The sequence below is a fragment of the Cetorhinus maximus genome, chromosome 13 (assembly GCF_964194155.1).
Source record: "Cetorhinus maximus chromosome 13, sCetMax3.hap1.1, whole genome shotgun sequence".
Taxonomy (NCBI): domain Eukaryota; kingdom Metazoa; phylum Chordata; class Chondrichthyes; order Lamniformes; family Cetorhinidae; genus Cetorhinus; species Cetorhinus maximus.
The window spans coordinates 78550806-78568092 of record NC_135891.1 but is presented as its reverse complement, the minus strand read 5'-3'; the positions used below and the strand labels follow the sequence as shown (position 1 = coordinate 78568092).

General features: G+C 45.3%; 1 protein-coding gene across 2 annotated transcripts in view; it reads left to right on the top strand.

Annotated features, from left to right (window-relative positions):
* Positions 1-4379: 4379 nt before the first annotated feature.
* palm1a (paralemmin 1a) overlaps positions 4380-17287 on the top strand; it is a 290290-nt gene continuing 277382 nt past the window's right edge. Inside the window, exons 1-2 of one of the 2 annotated variants that reach the window (XM_078555627.1) lie at positions 4390-4579; positions 7229-7302. In XM_078555627.1, coding sequence (XP_078411753.1) covers positions 4394-4579; positions 7229-7302 — 260 coding nt within the window. In that variant the 5' untranslated portion in view covers positions 4390-4393. Of the gene's footprint in view, positions 4580-7228; positions 7303-17287 lie in introns of both variants that reach the window. The other variant, XM_078555629.1, reaches the window with a different exon arrangement.

The following is a 17287-nucleotide window of genomic DNA, read 5'->3' as shown; positions in this document are numbered from 1 at the left end:
CTCACTACTGACACTCTGACAGTGCAGCACTCCCTCAGTACTGACCCTCCAACAGTGTATCATTCCCTCAGTACTGAACAATGCCAGTACAGCACTCCCTCACTACTGACACTCTGACAGTGCAGCACTCACTTAGTACTGACCCTCCGACAGTGCAGCACTCCCTCAGTACTGCTCCTCCGACATGCAGCGCTCCCTCTGTACTGACACTCTGACAATGCAGCACTGCCTCAGTACTGACTCTCTGACAGTGCAGCACTCCCTCAGTACTGACCCTCCAACAGTGTATCACTCCCTCAGTACTGAACAATGCCAGTACAGCACTCCCTCACTACTGACACTGACAGTGCAGCACTCCCTCAGTACTGACCCTCCGACAGTGCAGCACTCCCTCAGTACTGACCCTCCGACAGTGTATCACTCCCTCAGTACTGAACAATGCCAGTACAGCACTCCCTCACTACTGACACTCTGACAGTGCGGCACTCACTCAGTACTGAACCTCCGACAGTGCGGCACTCCCTCAGTACTTCACTGGCTCTCAGCCTGGACTTCTGTGCTCAAGTCCAGGTATCTGAAAGCAGAAAGGCACAAGGGTAGGGCTGTCATAAACTGTTGGGGGGTGGGGTTGCAGTGGGAGGAACAAGCAGTGCATGCTTAACAAAAGCAAAATGCTGCGAATGTTGGAAATCTTAAGTAGAAATAAAATGCTGGAAATACTCAGCAGGCCGGGCAGCACCTATGAAGGGAGAAGCAGAGTTAACATTTCAGATCAATGACTTTTCATCAGAAAGTGGCATGCTTAGACCATATTAATTGTATATTAACTGAGTGCTGAATTATCTTCAGATGGGGATTCCTATATATAGGAGCAGACGGAAACTGTGATCATTGGAGATTGAAAGTGCATGTTTGAAATGTTAAAATGAAAAAAACCATGAAGTTATCCACTTTGGTAGGAAAAACAGAAATGCAGGTAGTTTCTTAAATGGTGAGATCTTGGGAAATGTTGATGTCCAAAGGCACTTGGGTGTCCTTGTCCATGAGTCGCTGAAAGCTAACATGCAGGTGCAGCAAGCAATGAGGAAGGTGAATGGTAGGTTGGCCTTCATCGCAAGAGGATTTGAATACAGGAGTAAAGATGTCTTGCTGCAGTTGTATAGACCCTTGGTGAGACTGCACCTGTAGTACCTAAGGAAGGTTATCCTTGTCATAGAGGGAGTGCAACAGGTGTTTAGACTGATTCCTGGGATGGGGGGAATTGTCCTATGAGGAGAGTTTGAGGAGACTGGTTTAGAAGAATGAGAAGTGATCTCATTGAAACATACAAAATTCTTACAGGGCTGAGCAGGTTAGATGCAGGAAGGATGTTTTCCCTGGATCAGGGGGGTCTAGAACCAGGGACACAGTCTCAAAATAAGGGTAGCCCGTTTAGGACTGAGGAGGAATTTCTTCACTCAGAGGCGGTGAATCTTTGGAATTCTCTACCCCAGAGGGTTGTGGAGGCTCAGTCATTGAATATGTTCAAGACTGAGATCGATTGATTTCTAGATATTAAAAACATCAAGGGATACAGGGATAGTGCGGGAAAATGGTACTGAAGTAGACGATCAGCCATGATCTCATTGAATGGTGGTGCAGGATTGAGGGGCCAAGTGGCCTACTCCTGTTCCTATGTTCCTATGTATGTGTTGGAAATAAAAGCTTAAGTGTCTAAAGGTTAGTCCTAATATTCGCAGTCTGGCTGTCTACAGTGTAACAGACCATCTGAAGTTTGTAAATCAGAAGAGATTATGGGCTGTAACTTCCGATGGAGTGGCAATTGAGTCAGGTTGCATTGCACTCGAAATTACTTAACTGAAAATTGAGGTGATCCTATCTTGTCCAACCTTCCAATGCAGGCCAGGCGAGATCTGTGTACTTCAGCACACTCCCGGGGCCTACCGCCAAGGGCAGCTCTGTCAAAGATAGGTAAGCCAAGCCTCCCTTTTTACTGCACGAGCTGCTGTTAACCAGGTAAGTTTAAAGGTCTTTGACAAGCCAAGGAGAAGGTATATATATGAGGTAAGTGGGTAGGATTTGGGGGAGAGGTCGGTCGGGTCAAGTCAGGGGGTGGGTAGTTAGGAGTTGGGCTTGGGGGTGGGGGGAGTTGGGAGTTGAGGTTCAGGCCTGGGAGGGGCTGTTGGGTTGGGCCTGGTGGCGTGGGGGTGGAGTCGGGAGTCAGGCCTGGTGGGGGAGGAGGGGGAGTTGGGAGTTGGGCCTTATTGGGGAGGGGGGGAGGCTGTGAGCTGGGCCTGGGGTGTGGGAGTTGGGTCGAGCCGGGGTAGGAGTGGTGGAAGATGGGTAGGCCTGGAAGTGGGGGAGTCAGGAGTCGGGTCAGGTCTGGAGGCGGGCTTTGGGTTCGGCCGGGCCGGGGGAGAGAAGTGGGAGCGGTAGGGTCCTCGGGGATAATCCAATGGGGGCGTCGGAGTTGGTAATCCAGTGGGGGGTCGGGGAGGCGTAGTCATGCGGGGGTCAGAGGGGTATAGTACAGGGGGGTGCGGTCAGGGAGGTGGTTCCATGGGGTGTCAGGGTGTAGTTTCCTGGAGGGCCCGGGTGGTAGTCCCATGGGGTTTGGAGGGTAGTTCTCTTGGGGGGGTGGGGTGGGGGGGGTCGGGGTGTGTAGTCCCATGGGGGGGTTGGGGGGTAGTTCTGTTGGGGGTTCAGGGGGTGCAACCCCATAGTGGGGAGGGGCCGACAGTTAGTCCCGTGGGGGTCTGGGGATAGTTCAGTGGGGGATCAAGTGGTGTAATCCTGTGGGGGCTCAGGATGTGGGGGGATTCCTGTGAGGAGTCGGGGGAGGCCAGTATAGTGGTTACCTAAAAGCTGGAAGTGCTTTTTCTGGCTAACTATTGCTGTAAGACAGTCGGGACCAACCAAAGTTTGCAATTTAAATTGTACTTCCGGATGGTTCTCAGCGCAGGGCAATTGCTCATTGAAAGTTTCCAGGCAACTGATGGGCAATCCTTACCTGGGAACTTCCTGGGGTGAGGGGTAGTTTCCCCAGTGCATCTTTGACGTACCCTCCAGATACACTGCCCTGGAGCTCAGAGGTTATGGCCTAATGTGATGAGTGGGAAGTGGGATGTGAGAAAGAGGTCTAGAAATGGGGATACTGCCATCTTGGATAGTTTGAGTCTTGCTACAGGCCATGGTCTCAGTCGTGGTGCTCAAACTGTGAAGGTTTCCCCTTTTGGGGTGAGGACCTGTTGCTGTGCCTGTCTCCCTCCAGACTGCTGCCTGCAATTGTGCATCACCTTATCCTGCAAGAGAGACATAGAGGGAAATGTGGGTCAGTGGGTCTGGTGCCTAGTGTCTGGGTTGAATAACTGGTAGTGTGTGCAAGCAGTGAACTGTGAGCATGAGATATGCAGCAGTGTCCACTGTGTGAGACCGAGGTGAAGCTATGAATGTGAGATATGAGGCATGGTTGATAGAGATTGTTGGTAGGTGAGTGATTGGGGATGGTAAATGGAACCATGTGTCGTTTCCCACTTGATGGGACATGTCATTTGAAGATGCATTCGCTGACCATTTCTTGACTGACCATTCCACAGAATTTCCCGCAATGATGCATTCAGGTCCCTGGGGCTACACTGCTGACTGTGACTCTGGGATAGCTGCTCCCACTGCCTCAACAGTACCCATCTAATTGGCTGCTTAATTCCCTGTGGTTCAGTTGGTAGCACTCTTGCCTCTGAATCAGAAGGTTTTGGGTTCAAGCCTCACTCCAGGAATTTGAGTATATAATCAAGACTGACTCTCCAGTGTAATGCTGAGGGAGTGCTACATCATTAGTGATGCCGTCGTTCAGATGGGCATTAAATTCTGCCCTCTCAGGTGAAAAAGATCCCACGGCACTATTTTAAAAAGTGCAGGGGTGATGTCCTGGCTAATATTTAATCTTTAACTAACCTCACTAAAAGCAGATTATCACATTACTGTTTGTGGGAGCTTGCTGTGTGCAAGCTGCCTGTTGTGTTTCCAAACATTACAGTAGTGTGCACTTAACAGTACTTCAAAACTACTTAATTGACTGTAAAGTGTTTAGGGACAGCTTGAGGTTGTAAAAGGCATTGTACAAATGTTAGTTTTTTCTCGATTGTTAGTTATATTTCTGCTATGTGATTGGTGATTAGTTAACCTAAACTAAAAAATAAAAAACTTCAGTCCCTTTGTGGTATATTTTGTGTAAAGTACTCATTCCCAAGTGTGGCTGCTGTATTTAGCTGCATTTATTATCACCTCTGGACAGCTCTGTTTCCCACACTCGCAATACGGGTACTGTCCAGTAGGGGTGCAGTGACACCACTGTAAGAGTATCTTAAAGCTGAGTAAACACAAGACAAAGGCAATGAGATGTGAAGCTGCTGCTCGCTATATCAGACTGTCAAAGCAGAGGGGGTGCTTTCTGAGGGAAACAAGCACCCACCCACTGGCTGTGCATACTGACCCGACTGCACCTCCTTCAAACCAGCATCCCAGACAGACTCCCCTCCGTGACCAGGAGCACCGCAAAGTAAATGGCATTGGCAATGGAGTAAGTGAATTAAATCTGATCCTGTGGAATAAGCTATTGATCCAGCAGTATGCTGTGGGAGGGATGTGGGTGTATCACTGTACTGCTGTCCGTGGGCATTTCATTAGGAGAGCTGAGTACTGCACGGCCATGCATTAGCTTGTGTTGCTGCTGTGAGGCTGCAAGATTTTGTGGTTTCTATTCAGCTGAGGTTGCAATGTGGTCACACCTATATCTTTGAAGGGCGATTAGATGGATTGTATATTTATTTTAAATTTTGAAATGGCTGGGAACATAATAGTGCTTCCCAATGAATCTCAATATGGCTGAATCACTCCGAATCCCAGCACAATTTATACTGGATGTCTATATTTTCAGTTGATATTTGTGACTTTGTTAAGGTTCATACTATTTTATGAAAAATTAGAAAAGGATTGCTGTGATCCGCTGGCCCTGATATTGTGATCTGGGGCTGGGGGGAAATAGAAAGTTATTTGGATCCCACCCATGTACCCATGCCTCGCGAGTTTTTAAATTAACCATTTGTTTAATTGAGTTGTTTCGGCATTGTGTCTGATTTAGGGTGAAGCTTTTCATGAGGAAATGATTGCTGACTGTATTTGTGGATGAGCTTTATTTCAATATAATGTGTGGTTTTGCTAAGTGTTTGGCATTTTGAGAAGATGCTGTACCAGACGCACTGGGTATTTACAGACCCCCTTTCCCCATCCACTCCCTCCTCTGAATCAGGGTTCCTAGCAGGCAGTGAGTTTGTGCCCCGCCTGTTCCCAGCTCTAAGAGCAATAGCCTGCCCACCTGGAGAGAGGTTGCTCACTGATGCCGTGCCAGCCATGTTCTATCAGTGTCTGTGGGTATGAATGAGCTGAATTCTGTGTGTGTGACTAGGGTCACCAAAATGTGAAGTCTTGGGTGCACGGAGAACCTGCCAGCAGCTTGTCGTCCACACTGGCTGAGCCCCTCTCCCCAACAGACAACCGATTTTAAAATGTTCTCCCCATCTTTCCTGAAGGTTTTTCTGAGGTAACGGTGTGACAACAGTGTGACAGGCATTTGTCAGGTAACAGTGTGACAGGCACCCGTCTCCCTCAGTGCTACTTCACCCAACTGCTCATTTTTCACATGTGAGTTGTGACAGTGAACAGCAGCAAACTGTTTGACTGGAGGTGGCATCACAACCAAACCCAATCTGTCCCCACCTGATGTCTGCAGATACAAATACTCACACAGACTCAAACACTGACACAGAAACGCAAACATATACACACACTCTCAAACACAGAAACATATTTTCACACATTCTCACACACAGACATACATACACCCACATATTCACTCTCACACTCAAACATAAATATATACACACACAAACACACACACACACTCAAACACAAATATATACACACACAAACATACACACACACTCAAACACAAATATATACACACACAAACATACACACACACTCAAACTCAAACACACATACACTCACACACACACTCACTCATGTTCACACACTCAAAGGTGCACACACACACACACTCACAAACATACACCCTGACACATACACATATACACACCCACACACACTCAATTATGCACATAAGTACACATGCACATAGACACACCCAAGCACGCACACATGCCAGCACACACATGCATGTACATATTATATACACAGATACACATACACACAGATGAACACACACAAACACACACAGACGCATAAACCCACATACATGTATATATGTATACACAAACAGACACAGGCATACACATATACACAACCGACATGTACTCACATATTTTAACAGAAGTCACAAGTAAGAGTGTGAACTCTGACTGATTTCAGTCTCCCTAGCTCTGGGGTTCTGAGGCCAATACCTACATCATGTCCCCAGCTGCATTGGAATTCCATAGCACAGGAGTGATATGTGAAGTAATTTGCAAGAGATTACAGAACCTAAATTAGCCTTACCTTGATAGTTTCTGCAGTTAGTTAGTTAGTGTACTGCAAGAGAAGCTGCTGGACATCTCCCTGTACAGATCTTCAATGTTTTTTTTTTATCTATCCTTTTTATATAATAATGTAATACAAAGCTTATTGTCATAATTCCATACTTGTGATTCCTATATCATACTACTTGTGACAAAATGGCAGCAATTAAATGATGGCAGATGGAAAATGAGGCTTATGTGTCTCAAATGAAAAGATGTTCTGAAGATAAGATTCAGGGAGACATTGAGGGGAACGCAGGGGAGACTGAGTGATCCTTGTATTTATAACCGAGGACCTTGTCAAAACTGTCAACGTTTAGAGTATCATTTTTCACCACTTCAGCAAAACAGTTTATTCTTGTTTTCACTCCCGTGTGGGCTAGAGTTTGATTTTAGAATATCACCATTTGATAGTGTTAGAATTCAGACAGCAGAGAAGGAGGCCATTCTACCCATCATACCTGTTCTGTAAATTTGGTGTCTGCAGCTCAGCTGTCAGATTCGAACCAGATCGCGGAGCCTTAAAGTGTAATATGAAAAATTCAATCTCCTGATGCCAATGTCTTTTCACCGCACTAACCTTAAGGAGACAAGTGATGGTAGTCGGGCTTCACTTTTGGTTTGACCAATGAGTGGAGAGGTTGCCCCTTCAACAGGTGGAAGGGGCAACCTCTCTACTCATTGGTCAAACCAAAAGTGAAGCCCGACTACCATCACTTGTCTCCTTAAGGTTAGTGCGGTGAAAAAACATTGGCATCAGGAGATTGAATTTTTCATATTTCAGGCTCCAGGGGACTGCATCAATTGCCCTAAACCATGTGCAGGGTTAACCGTTCCAAGCCAGGCCTCTAGCTAGGTTCAATGAGGGGTTTGTGCTGATGCTTAGCGTGCTGACCCCTCTGGACATTGTGCTGCCAATGGACATGACCTGCTGCATGTTGCCATCTTTTGATGTAGGCGTCTAGCATTTAGCAGTGTGTCCATGATTGACCATCAAGCCAAGCATGTCTCTTTAATGGGACCTGAAGAGATAGACCTGCTTCCAGGATTCTAGCAGCCTTGGAATCCAATATTCTAATGGATAAAAGTAAATAGTGAGAACTGACCTCTAGTCTCTGTTGCCTTCTGAGATCCGGCAGGGCCATTGTACATACTGGGACGTCCCCAAGCACTAGAGCCTGATGAGGTACATCTAGGTTCATTGGTTCAAAAACAGAAAGTGTTGGAAATACTCGGCTGGTCAGGCAGCATCTATGGAGAGAGAAACAGAGAGATTGGATAGGTTGGGGTTATATTCCTTAGAACAAAGAAGGCTGAGAGGTGGCTTGATTGAGGTGTACAAAATTATGAGGGGAATAGATAAGAGTGGACAGGATAAAATTGTTTCCCTTGGTGGAGAATTCTAGAACCAGGGGACATAGATTCAAGATAAGTGGCAGAAGGTGTAGGGGAGACATGAGGAAGAACTTTTTTACGCAGAGGGTAGTGGGTGTCTGGAATTCGCTGCCCAAGTTGGTGGTGGAGGCAGACACTTTAAACTCTTTTAAAAAGTACCTGGATCTGCACCTAAAGTGCTGTAAGCTGCAGGGCTATGGGCCGGGTGCAGGAAGGTGGGGTTAGAAAGGGCAACTGGGTGTCCTCGGGCTGGCATGGACAAGATGGGCTGAATGGCCTCCTTCTGTGCTGTAACTTTTCTATGGTTCTAACGGGTGGCATTTTGCAGCGGTGGGAGTTTCCAGTCCTGCTGAAGCCAACAGACATTTGGACAGTTCACTGCATTCCCTGGCCCCACCCACACCACAGTGAGGCTGTAAAATTCCGCCTAGCGTTTCAGGTCAATGACCTTTCATCATGAATTCCAATGAAAGGTCACAGGCCTGAAAGGTTAACTCTGTTTCCCTCTCCACAGATTTGCCTGACTTCCTGAGTATTTCTAGCATTTTCTGTTTTTATTTCAGATTTCCAGCAGCATTTTGCTTTTGGCTAAGTTTATTGGTCTTAGTTACAGTTGTGTCTCTACAGGGAGACATTGGGTGATTTGTGGCTGTGTAATAAAATGCACTGTTTATGTGGTGTTTAATTTTTTTATTCTTTCATGGGGTGTGGGCATCACTGGCTAGGTCAGCATTTATTGCCCATCACTAATTGCCCTTGAGAAGGTGGTGGTGAGCTGATGCCTTGAACCGTTGCAGTCCCTGTGCTGTTAGGGAGGACTTTCCAGGATTTTGACCCAATGACAGTGAAGGAACAGCAATATATTTCCAAGTCCGGATGGTGTGTGGCTTGGAAGGAAACATGAAGGTGTTATTCCCACGTGTCTGCTGGCCTTGTCCTTCTAGCAGGTAGAGGTCGTGAGTTTGAAAGATGCTGTCTAAGGAGCCTTGATGAGTTTCTGCAGTTCATTTTGTAGATCGTGCACACTGCTGCTACTGTGCATCAGTGGTGGAGGGAGTGAATGTTTCTGGGTGTGGTGCCAGTCAAGCGGGCTGCTTTGTCCTGGATAGTGTTGAGCTTCTTGAGTGTTACTGGAGCTGCACTCATCCAGGCAAGTGGAGAGTATTCCATCACACTCCTGACTTGTCCCTAGTAGATGGTGGACAGGCTTTGAGGAGTCAGGAGGTGAGTTACTCACCACAGAATTACCAGCCTCTGACTTGCTCATATAGCTACAGTATTTATATGGTTGGTCTAGTTTAGTTTCTGGTCAATGGTTACCCCCAGATGTTGATAGTGGGGGATTCAGTGATGGTAATGCCATTGAATGCCAAGGGAACCATCTCTTGTTGGAGATGGTCAATGCCTGGCACTCATGTGTCATGAATGTTACTTGCCTCTTATCAACCCAAGCCTGGATATTGTCCAGGTCTTGCTGCATTTGGACAGGGACTGTTTCAGTATCTGAGGAGTTGCAAATGGTGCTGAACATTGTGCAATCATCAGCGAACATTTGCACTTCTGACCTTTTGTTGGAAGGAAGACCAATGATGTAGCAGCTGCGGATGGCTGGACCTAGGAATCTTTCTGTATTTTGCTGACTATTAGAAAGAAAAGAATTTTCACCCTTCACAACCTTAAACCATCCCAAAGCAAACAGCTATTGAAGCACTTTAGAAGTGTAGTCACCATTGTAATGTACAAAATGTAGCAGCCAATTTTCACATAACAAGCTCTCACAAACAATAATGTGATTATGCTCAGATAATCTGGCTTTATGGAATTGATTGGACCAGGATGCCTAGAAGAGCTCCTCTGTTCTTCATTGAATAATGGCTGTGGGATCCATCTACCTGAGACAGCAAACAAGGCCTCAGTTTAACATTGCATCTGAAAGACACACCTCTGACAATGCAGCACACCATCAGTACTGCAGTGGGAGTGTCAGACTGGATTTTATGCTCAGATGTGTGGAGTGCAGCTGGAAGTCACAGCCTCTGACTCCGAGGTGCAGTTGACACTTTGAAACTCAACATGGTGACCAAATAAAAAAGACTAACAGTCCTGAATATCCACATTAATATGCCCCCTGCTGTGACGTTGGTGGGTGTAGGAATTGTGGTTTTATTTAGTGTGTAATGTACCTTTAAGAATAATACTTGTTAGGCAAGATCACATGATCTGTAGTAACCAATAGGAGAGTAGTGCAGGCCACCTCAGCAGACAGTGTAGAGATTGAGTTGGAGTTGAAAGCACGTGTGTAGTTACTGCTCAGTATATTGTAAATAAACTTAATGTTTCCACCCAAGAAGTGTCTGCAGATCAACTCTATCATTAATAGTACAACTCGGCCACCATACAACAGTGGGACTGCTCCCCCTCGGAGAAACAGTTCAAATTTACAGCGGGAGATGGGGAGAATTCCCAAGGAACTTCCAGGCCGACATTGGTTCTCCTCAGCCCATGTTAAATCTTCATTGTTATTGCACTTGTAAACTAAGAGAAACACACACATGCCTCGATTCATTCTTTCCGTCATCACTCAGTAGAGAGCCCCAGTGGAAACACAGCAGCTGGTTCACACCCAATAACATAGCAATGAACTTGGCTGCTGCTTCTTGTGAACAACATTGAAGTCACATGTTACTCACACATCATGCCCTTTCAGGTCGTTCAGTTTGAGGGCTCCGTCTGTCAGGGATATCCCTGAATCTCGGACTCTCACCCTCACAGCACAATATTTTGCAGCATTGTTATGTCCAACATTATCACATTAACACCTTCCAAAATAGTGACTGCAGTTTACTATCTTCATCCGCTGTAACTCGGCTTTGAAGTGAACCCTTGCCGACATGACATTTCTTTATCTCCTGCACTCTTGTGTCATTATGGCTATTTTACACTGTTCACAGCTGCTGTTTGTGAACTAAGCCATCAATTGGTAACAACTAATTATAGAGTGACATATGGACAAAATACAGAGGGCTCATTTTTATCCCCGGAGTCCCTGAGGAGTGCCTGATTCTGAAGTCAAGTGGACCAGCCTCACAACCCAGGGCCAAACACTTGCATACCCTGGGCAAGCTCATGGTGCAGGCCCACCTTCTCATAGAGCCTAGCGTGAGATCAGAGTGATGGTGGGGATTGTGGGGGTGAAATATTGTAGAAACCAGAGGCTCTTGGATAGTTACAATCCTGCTTACCACCATCAGGGCCTTCTGGCAACCAGAAGGTCTCAGAACCTCTAGATGGTCAAGGAAGAGGGAGTGGGTGGAATCCTTAAACAGTTTACCATACCTTTCTCACTCCAATCATGAAGGGTCTCTGTCCATAAAGTATCCAGACTCTCTACTAGACCACCCTATGGACTATTGAACAGGAATATCAGACAAGAGGCTGCGACTTTCAGCCCCACTCTCCCATTCCACTCTCGCCTCTTTATTCCATTCTGTACATAGCTTTCTCTTCCCTCATCACTTTGCACAAAGTGCGATCTTAAACTGGCCTCGCCTATTGTGCTCAATGGAGTAATACAACATCATACCATCTTCCTGTGCTCCTATCTGGCTGAGGAATTGAACATCTCTCAGCAAAATGTCTCAAATATCTCTGATTGAAATGAATTTCACAGCCTCCATTTTCTCAAGATATTCTTTACACTAATAGTCCCATCCCAGTATCTCCTTTGAGGGAGTAAAAGGTGAAATATTGATGTCAAACATTGGCGCTCCAATATTGCACGCCAGGGGGGCAAGGTTTGGAGCTCATCACAACAGACTCTTAATCTCAGTCATTGAGGATAAGCATGGAGAGATACTGAGCAAGGGGTCAAGCACTTCTATTTAGAATGGGCAGGAAGATCTGTGGACATGCCCCAGTCGGTCGCTTTTGCCCAACTTCACACCAGATAGCCTGAAATAAAAAATTGGCAGAGGACTGTCAGTGGGTTGCCTGGATATTTCAAAGGGGCATGTTGCAAGGCACAGGGGGAACCAACTGAAAGGAGAGAAGCTAGAATGCACTGCCAAGCAGAGGTTACATATAGAAAATCAATGCCTTCAGTGTTTGGATGAGTGACATAATGATTTATAGCTATGTGTTTCAGCTCTGCTTGTTGAAGTTTTGAAGCATTAAGTCAGATAAATCTTTACTTTTCAGATGTGGCTTGGCTTGTGGACAGAGATTAATGGGCTAATTCCATATTAAAAATATTCTCCATTAACTCATTGCAAAAATTAGCCCCACCAAGAGACTCTGAGCTTAAGTAGAATTATTTTTAATATTTGTATTGTGATGTCAGCATCACTGGCTGGGCCAGCATTTATTGCCCATCCCTAATTGCCCTTGAGAAGGTGGTGGTGAGCTGACTTCTTGAACCGCTGCAGTCCCAGTGGTGTAGGTACACCCACAGTGCTGTTAGGGAGGGAGTTCCAGGATTTTGACCCAGCGACAGTGAAGGAACAGCGATATATTTCCAAGTCAGGATGATGTATGATGTGGGGGGAGCTCGCACGCCCTGCTGTTCCCTTGACTCCTTGCATGACCAATGGGTGCTGCAGGGGCTGGAGTACATCATCAGCCTCAGGAACGTTATTTTAATTTAACTTGATAAGTTTCCTTTAAAGTTTTGTCTTTTTGTCACAGTTAATTTGTTCATTAGTTTATTTTCTTTTATTGGTACTCAGAGTATAAAGAGAGACTTCTCCCCCTTTTCATTGAGGATTTGGTGTGGAGGGTCCCATGCAACAAAAGATTAAGATGGTTCATGGATTCCCAGCCGCCTGTATTTTCTGTTCCATGTTTCGAGAGATTGTACGAGGTTGCAGCCACTGCTCCACTATTTTCAGGGCCTGTTCCTCAAGTTTTGGTTGCACTTCAGCCCCTTGCTCCTGACTTTTGGCCGTCTGATGCGGAGGGGTGGGAGGTTTGGGCGCGGGCAGGGCGATTGACCTCCTTGTCAGCCTGCTCCTAGGCCTTGCCAAGGTAGCCATTAAAATATCCAGGCAGCGGGTGGCTGAGGGGGTCACTCAGCCCGACTGTCTGCCCCTCCCCCACCGCTATGTTCGCGTCCAGGTATCACTGGGGAGGGAGCATGTAGCATCTGCCAGTACACTAGAGGCCTTCCCTAACCGGTGGGCACCACAGGGGCTGGAGCACATTATCTCCCCAAAAAGTTATTTTAATTTAGTTTGTTAAATTTCCTTTAACATTTTGTTTTTGTTATCATGCCCCTTTAAAACAAAAAAATTCTTTCGACTTATCAACAGCCACAGATTGCAACCAATCACAGTTCTTGGTTTCCGGGAGTGGGACATGAACCCACAACCTTCTGATTCAAAGACGAGGGTGCTATGGACTGAGCCACAGCTGACACCTCATCATGCCCCTTTAAACTCTTTCGAGTTATCAACAGTCACAGATTGCAACTCTTTCGAGTACACTCACAGTTCTTGGTTTCCGGGAGTGGGACATGAACCCACAACCCTCTGATTCAAAGGCGAGGGTGCTATGAACTGAGCCACAGCTGACACCTCCCCTTTAAACTCTTTCGAGTTATCAACAGTCACAGATTGCAACTCTTTCGAGTACAATCACAGTTCTTGGTTTTTCCAGGAGTGGGACATGAACCCACAACCCTCTGATTCAAAGGCGAGGGTGCTATGAACTGAGCCACAGCTGACACCTCCCCTTTAAGTGGCAGTTCATTAGTTCATTAGTTTATTAGTTAATTAGTTAACTTTATTGGTACACTCAGAAGAGTATAAAGAGGCACTTATTGACTCTGGTTGATAGTCAGGGAGCAGCCAGACTTTTGTAATGTTGCATTATGTTCATAAATTTAGTATTAAGTAAAAGATTGGTGTCTGGTTTCCTACTTCTCCTGGCTGTCAGAAGTTATGGTAGCAGAGAATGGTTGCCTAAAGGTGAAGATTGAATGCTAAGAATATTTTTCAGACAGAAGATTGTAATCTGATTTCTTATATGAAGAATGGCTGAAAGCAAGTGTAAATGGTTAGGGTATGATTACCCACTGGCGTTATCAGAATCTGAACCTAAGAACTAGTGGACATATGGAGGCGGCTTACATCCCCATCGAAGAGAATATAAGGGGTGGTATTTTCCCATACAAAGTCAATGGACTGTTGGCTGATCTTCAAATTTTCCAGTCCTGCCAATTCCCGCCGTGGGCGGGGCCACTAAATCCCAGCCAAGATATGGCCTTGTGCATTGTCATGTCCTAACAAAAGTAAAATCAGAAGGAAAGTATTTTGCGAGCTGGATGCTTGTCAGTTGGATACGAGTAAATATTTGGATATTCTATTAAGCTTTCTGGATGAAGTTTACAAGAAAGATAATCTATTAGATGCCTACGATGTCTAGATTTTGAAAGACAGATGGTCATTCCATAGAGAAATTATGTCATGGGCTTTCACAGACTGTATAAAAGATTGCAGAAATTCAACTTGGAGAGTCCTTTTTCAGTGCTCGCATTTAAATTTCCGGTTTGTGCTAAGGTGTTGCATATGTATAGATTCCTGGCTTTAACTGGTGTTAGATTCTCAGAAAGGGTAACCTTTTTGGATCAGATGTCTGCTCCTTTTCAAAAAATTCCTGGGGAATCAGTCATTTCCAGCAGCCTTGGTGGCACAAATGGGAGATTCCGCAGTGTCTTTAAGGATGGGGGGCTCAATAATTGTGCCCTTTCGCGATTGTTCAGATATTGGGCACAGGCCCAGTACAGCAGAAGAGTTACAGACAGAAGGAATGAGGAGGAAAACACTTTAAGCAGATCTAGATATCACAACAGACAACAGGGTTGGAGTAGCAATAATAGACGAATGAGCCCTAGGAATGCCTAAGGAACAGTTAACAACAGGTACTTCCCACATGACTTAAAATATCATCATCCGATGATATGCCCAAAAGTAGAACAGCAGGGCTTTCAAAGCATCGCATGATGAACAGAATTCGGAAGTTGAAGACAATGATAATGATCAGTCTGAGGGAATTGTACCAGGCACAAGGAACTTTAGTCCAGTAATGAGTGTATTAGTCACAGATTAATTTAATTGTGCTGTGTTAGATAGTGTTTGTACCTTGACAGTGTGTGGAATAGATCAAAGTAATGTCAGGGAATATGAAAGTTTTACTTATTTCAGGTTCGGGGATGACAACACATGGAGGTCACTGAAAAGACTGGTGATCCCATGTGGAATAGCTGGGGTAAGCCACTTTATTAGTACAGGTGTGGTAATCAATAAGATACCCTTGTTGAGCAAGCCTTCTATGAAAAAGACACAAATGAAACTGAACATGGAAAATGATGAAGCAATTGTCTTTGGAAATTTAGTGAATGCGCAGTTTACCCAATCATGACATTATTGCATCTCTTTAACAAAACCTAGCATCTCGAATCAGAATATTAAAGAAGTGTTACTGGCATCAGGTGACTGGAGTTTGAGAGAAAAAAAATTCAAATTTTCTTAAAGTTTCACCAATAATTTGCTTATCCCTCTTGTCAAAAATTAAAAACACTACTAAAGGATGCAGGGGGTGGTTGATGATGAGTACACAAAGTTCATTGAAGAGATTAGTGAAAAATGTGATATATGTAAAAAGTATCGGAGGACACCATCACGGCCTATTGTAAGTCTCCCATTGGCGCAAGACCTTAATGAGATAGCAGCCGTGAACTTAAAGGTATGGGACAAAGACAGAAACATTTTCATTTACACTTTATTGACATGGTGACCATAATACACGGTAATGGTTGTGGATAAAATCATGGAAAAATGGATAGGGACCGGACTGGGAGCATCGACTAAATTCCTGGCTGACAATGAGGAGGGTTGAATTTGCCAATGATGCATTTAGAGACATGCGAAAATATGGACATTGAAGTTATGAATACTGCAGCTGAAAGTCCTTTCAGTAATGGACTCTGAATGAAACCAATCAGTGATCGATAAGATGCTCCATCAGATCATAACCAATCAATCAAACTGCATGTTAACAACTTCCCTCGCGTGGGCAGTCCATGCAAAGAATTTGCTTAAGATGGTTAGGGGTTATAGTCCTTGTCAGTTAGTCTATGGGAGGAATCCCAAATTACACTCGGTGTTGTATGATAGTCCCCCTAGCCTAGAAGGGACCATAATTATTTCCATTTTTTCTGTGCACTTGAATGTTTTACATGTGGGGAGAAGGACATCCATCAGGGCAGAAGTCCCAGAGAAAATTCATCCTGGTAATTTAGTACACTATAAAAGGAGAGTCATAAAGAGTGGAAAAATCCAGGTACGGTGATAGGGTGTGATGGTAAGACAGTCGCCTGAATCTTCCGAGCAGTGGCAATGCTGCGCACATTCCCCACCCAACACTACTGCGCACTTCACTGTCAAAGAAATGCACAGTGCAGCATCCCCAGGAAACTGGAGTGGAGTAGAGTGGAGGATGAGGCATCATGCCCCCTTTTCACAGCACTAGCTGCTGTGTCTGTATTAAAGGTCCAATCTTTTAGTGAATGAAGGTGAGTGGGTGAGGTGGGTAGTCGGGTTAGGTGAGTGAGGTGTGGGGGTGGTTTATTGTGTGATCAGGGGGGCTGATTGGGAGGTAGGTTGTGGAGATACCCAGGTGTTAGACCAGGTTTTAATCTGTCCAACATTTCCTGGGTAACTATCAAGGTGAGTCGCATGGATCTCTCCCAAGTCTCCAACTCCAGCTCAGAGTTAGAGACATTCGGGGATGGTCCCAGGCAACAGGAGAATTTCCCATCGGAAGTTTAAATTTCTGAACAATTACCGTGCAGGTCCATGTGTCAGGACCTCCGACTATCCAGAGACTGGAAGATTTGGACCAGTGGTTCTCCCACATGGTAGTCAAACTATTAAGATCCATTCATCACGATTAATTGGGATTGATTACAAACTTTCAGAATATGAGCAGTTAATAGAAGGTGAGGAGTCACCCTGTACCTCATAAATTCATATGTTTGACAGTTATGAGGAACAGAATATGATAGATCAGGGGCCGGATGGTAATAGGCTGAATGATACCAATGCACATGACAGGGCTATCATACCCAAAGGGCAACAGGCTAAAGTCAGGCAATGTTAATACCTGAGGGGTCCAGTAATTGCAAGGATATGACCATTGTAGGGAGAACAGGGAAGACCACCAGCAAATTGGCTAAATGCCCTAGATGATGGGCAAGAGGTAATACCTATGGACTGGCAAAATGAGGTGAAAAGATGGAAAATGATGGGACACTGCGAGTACCC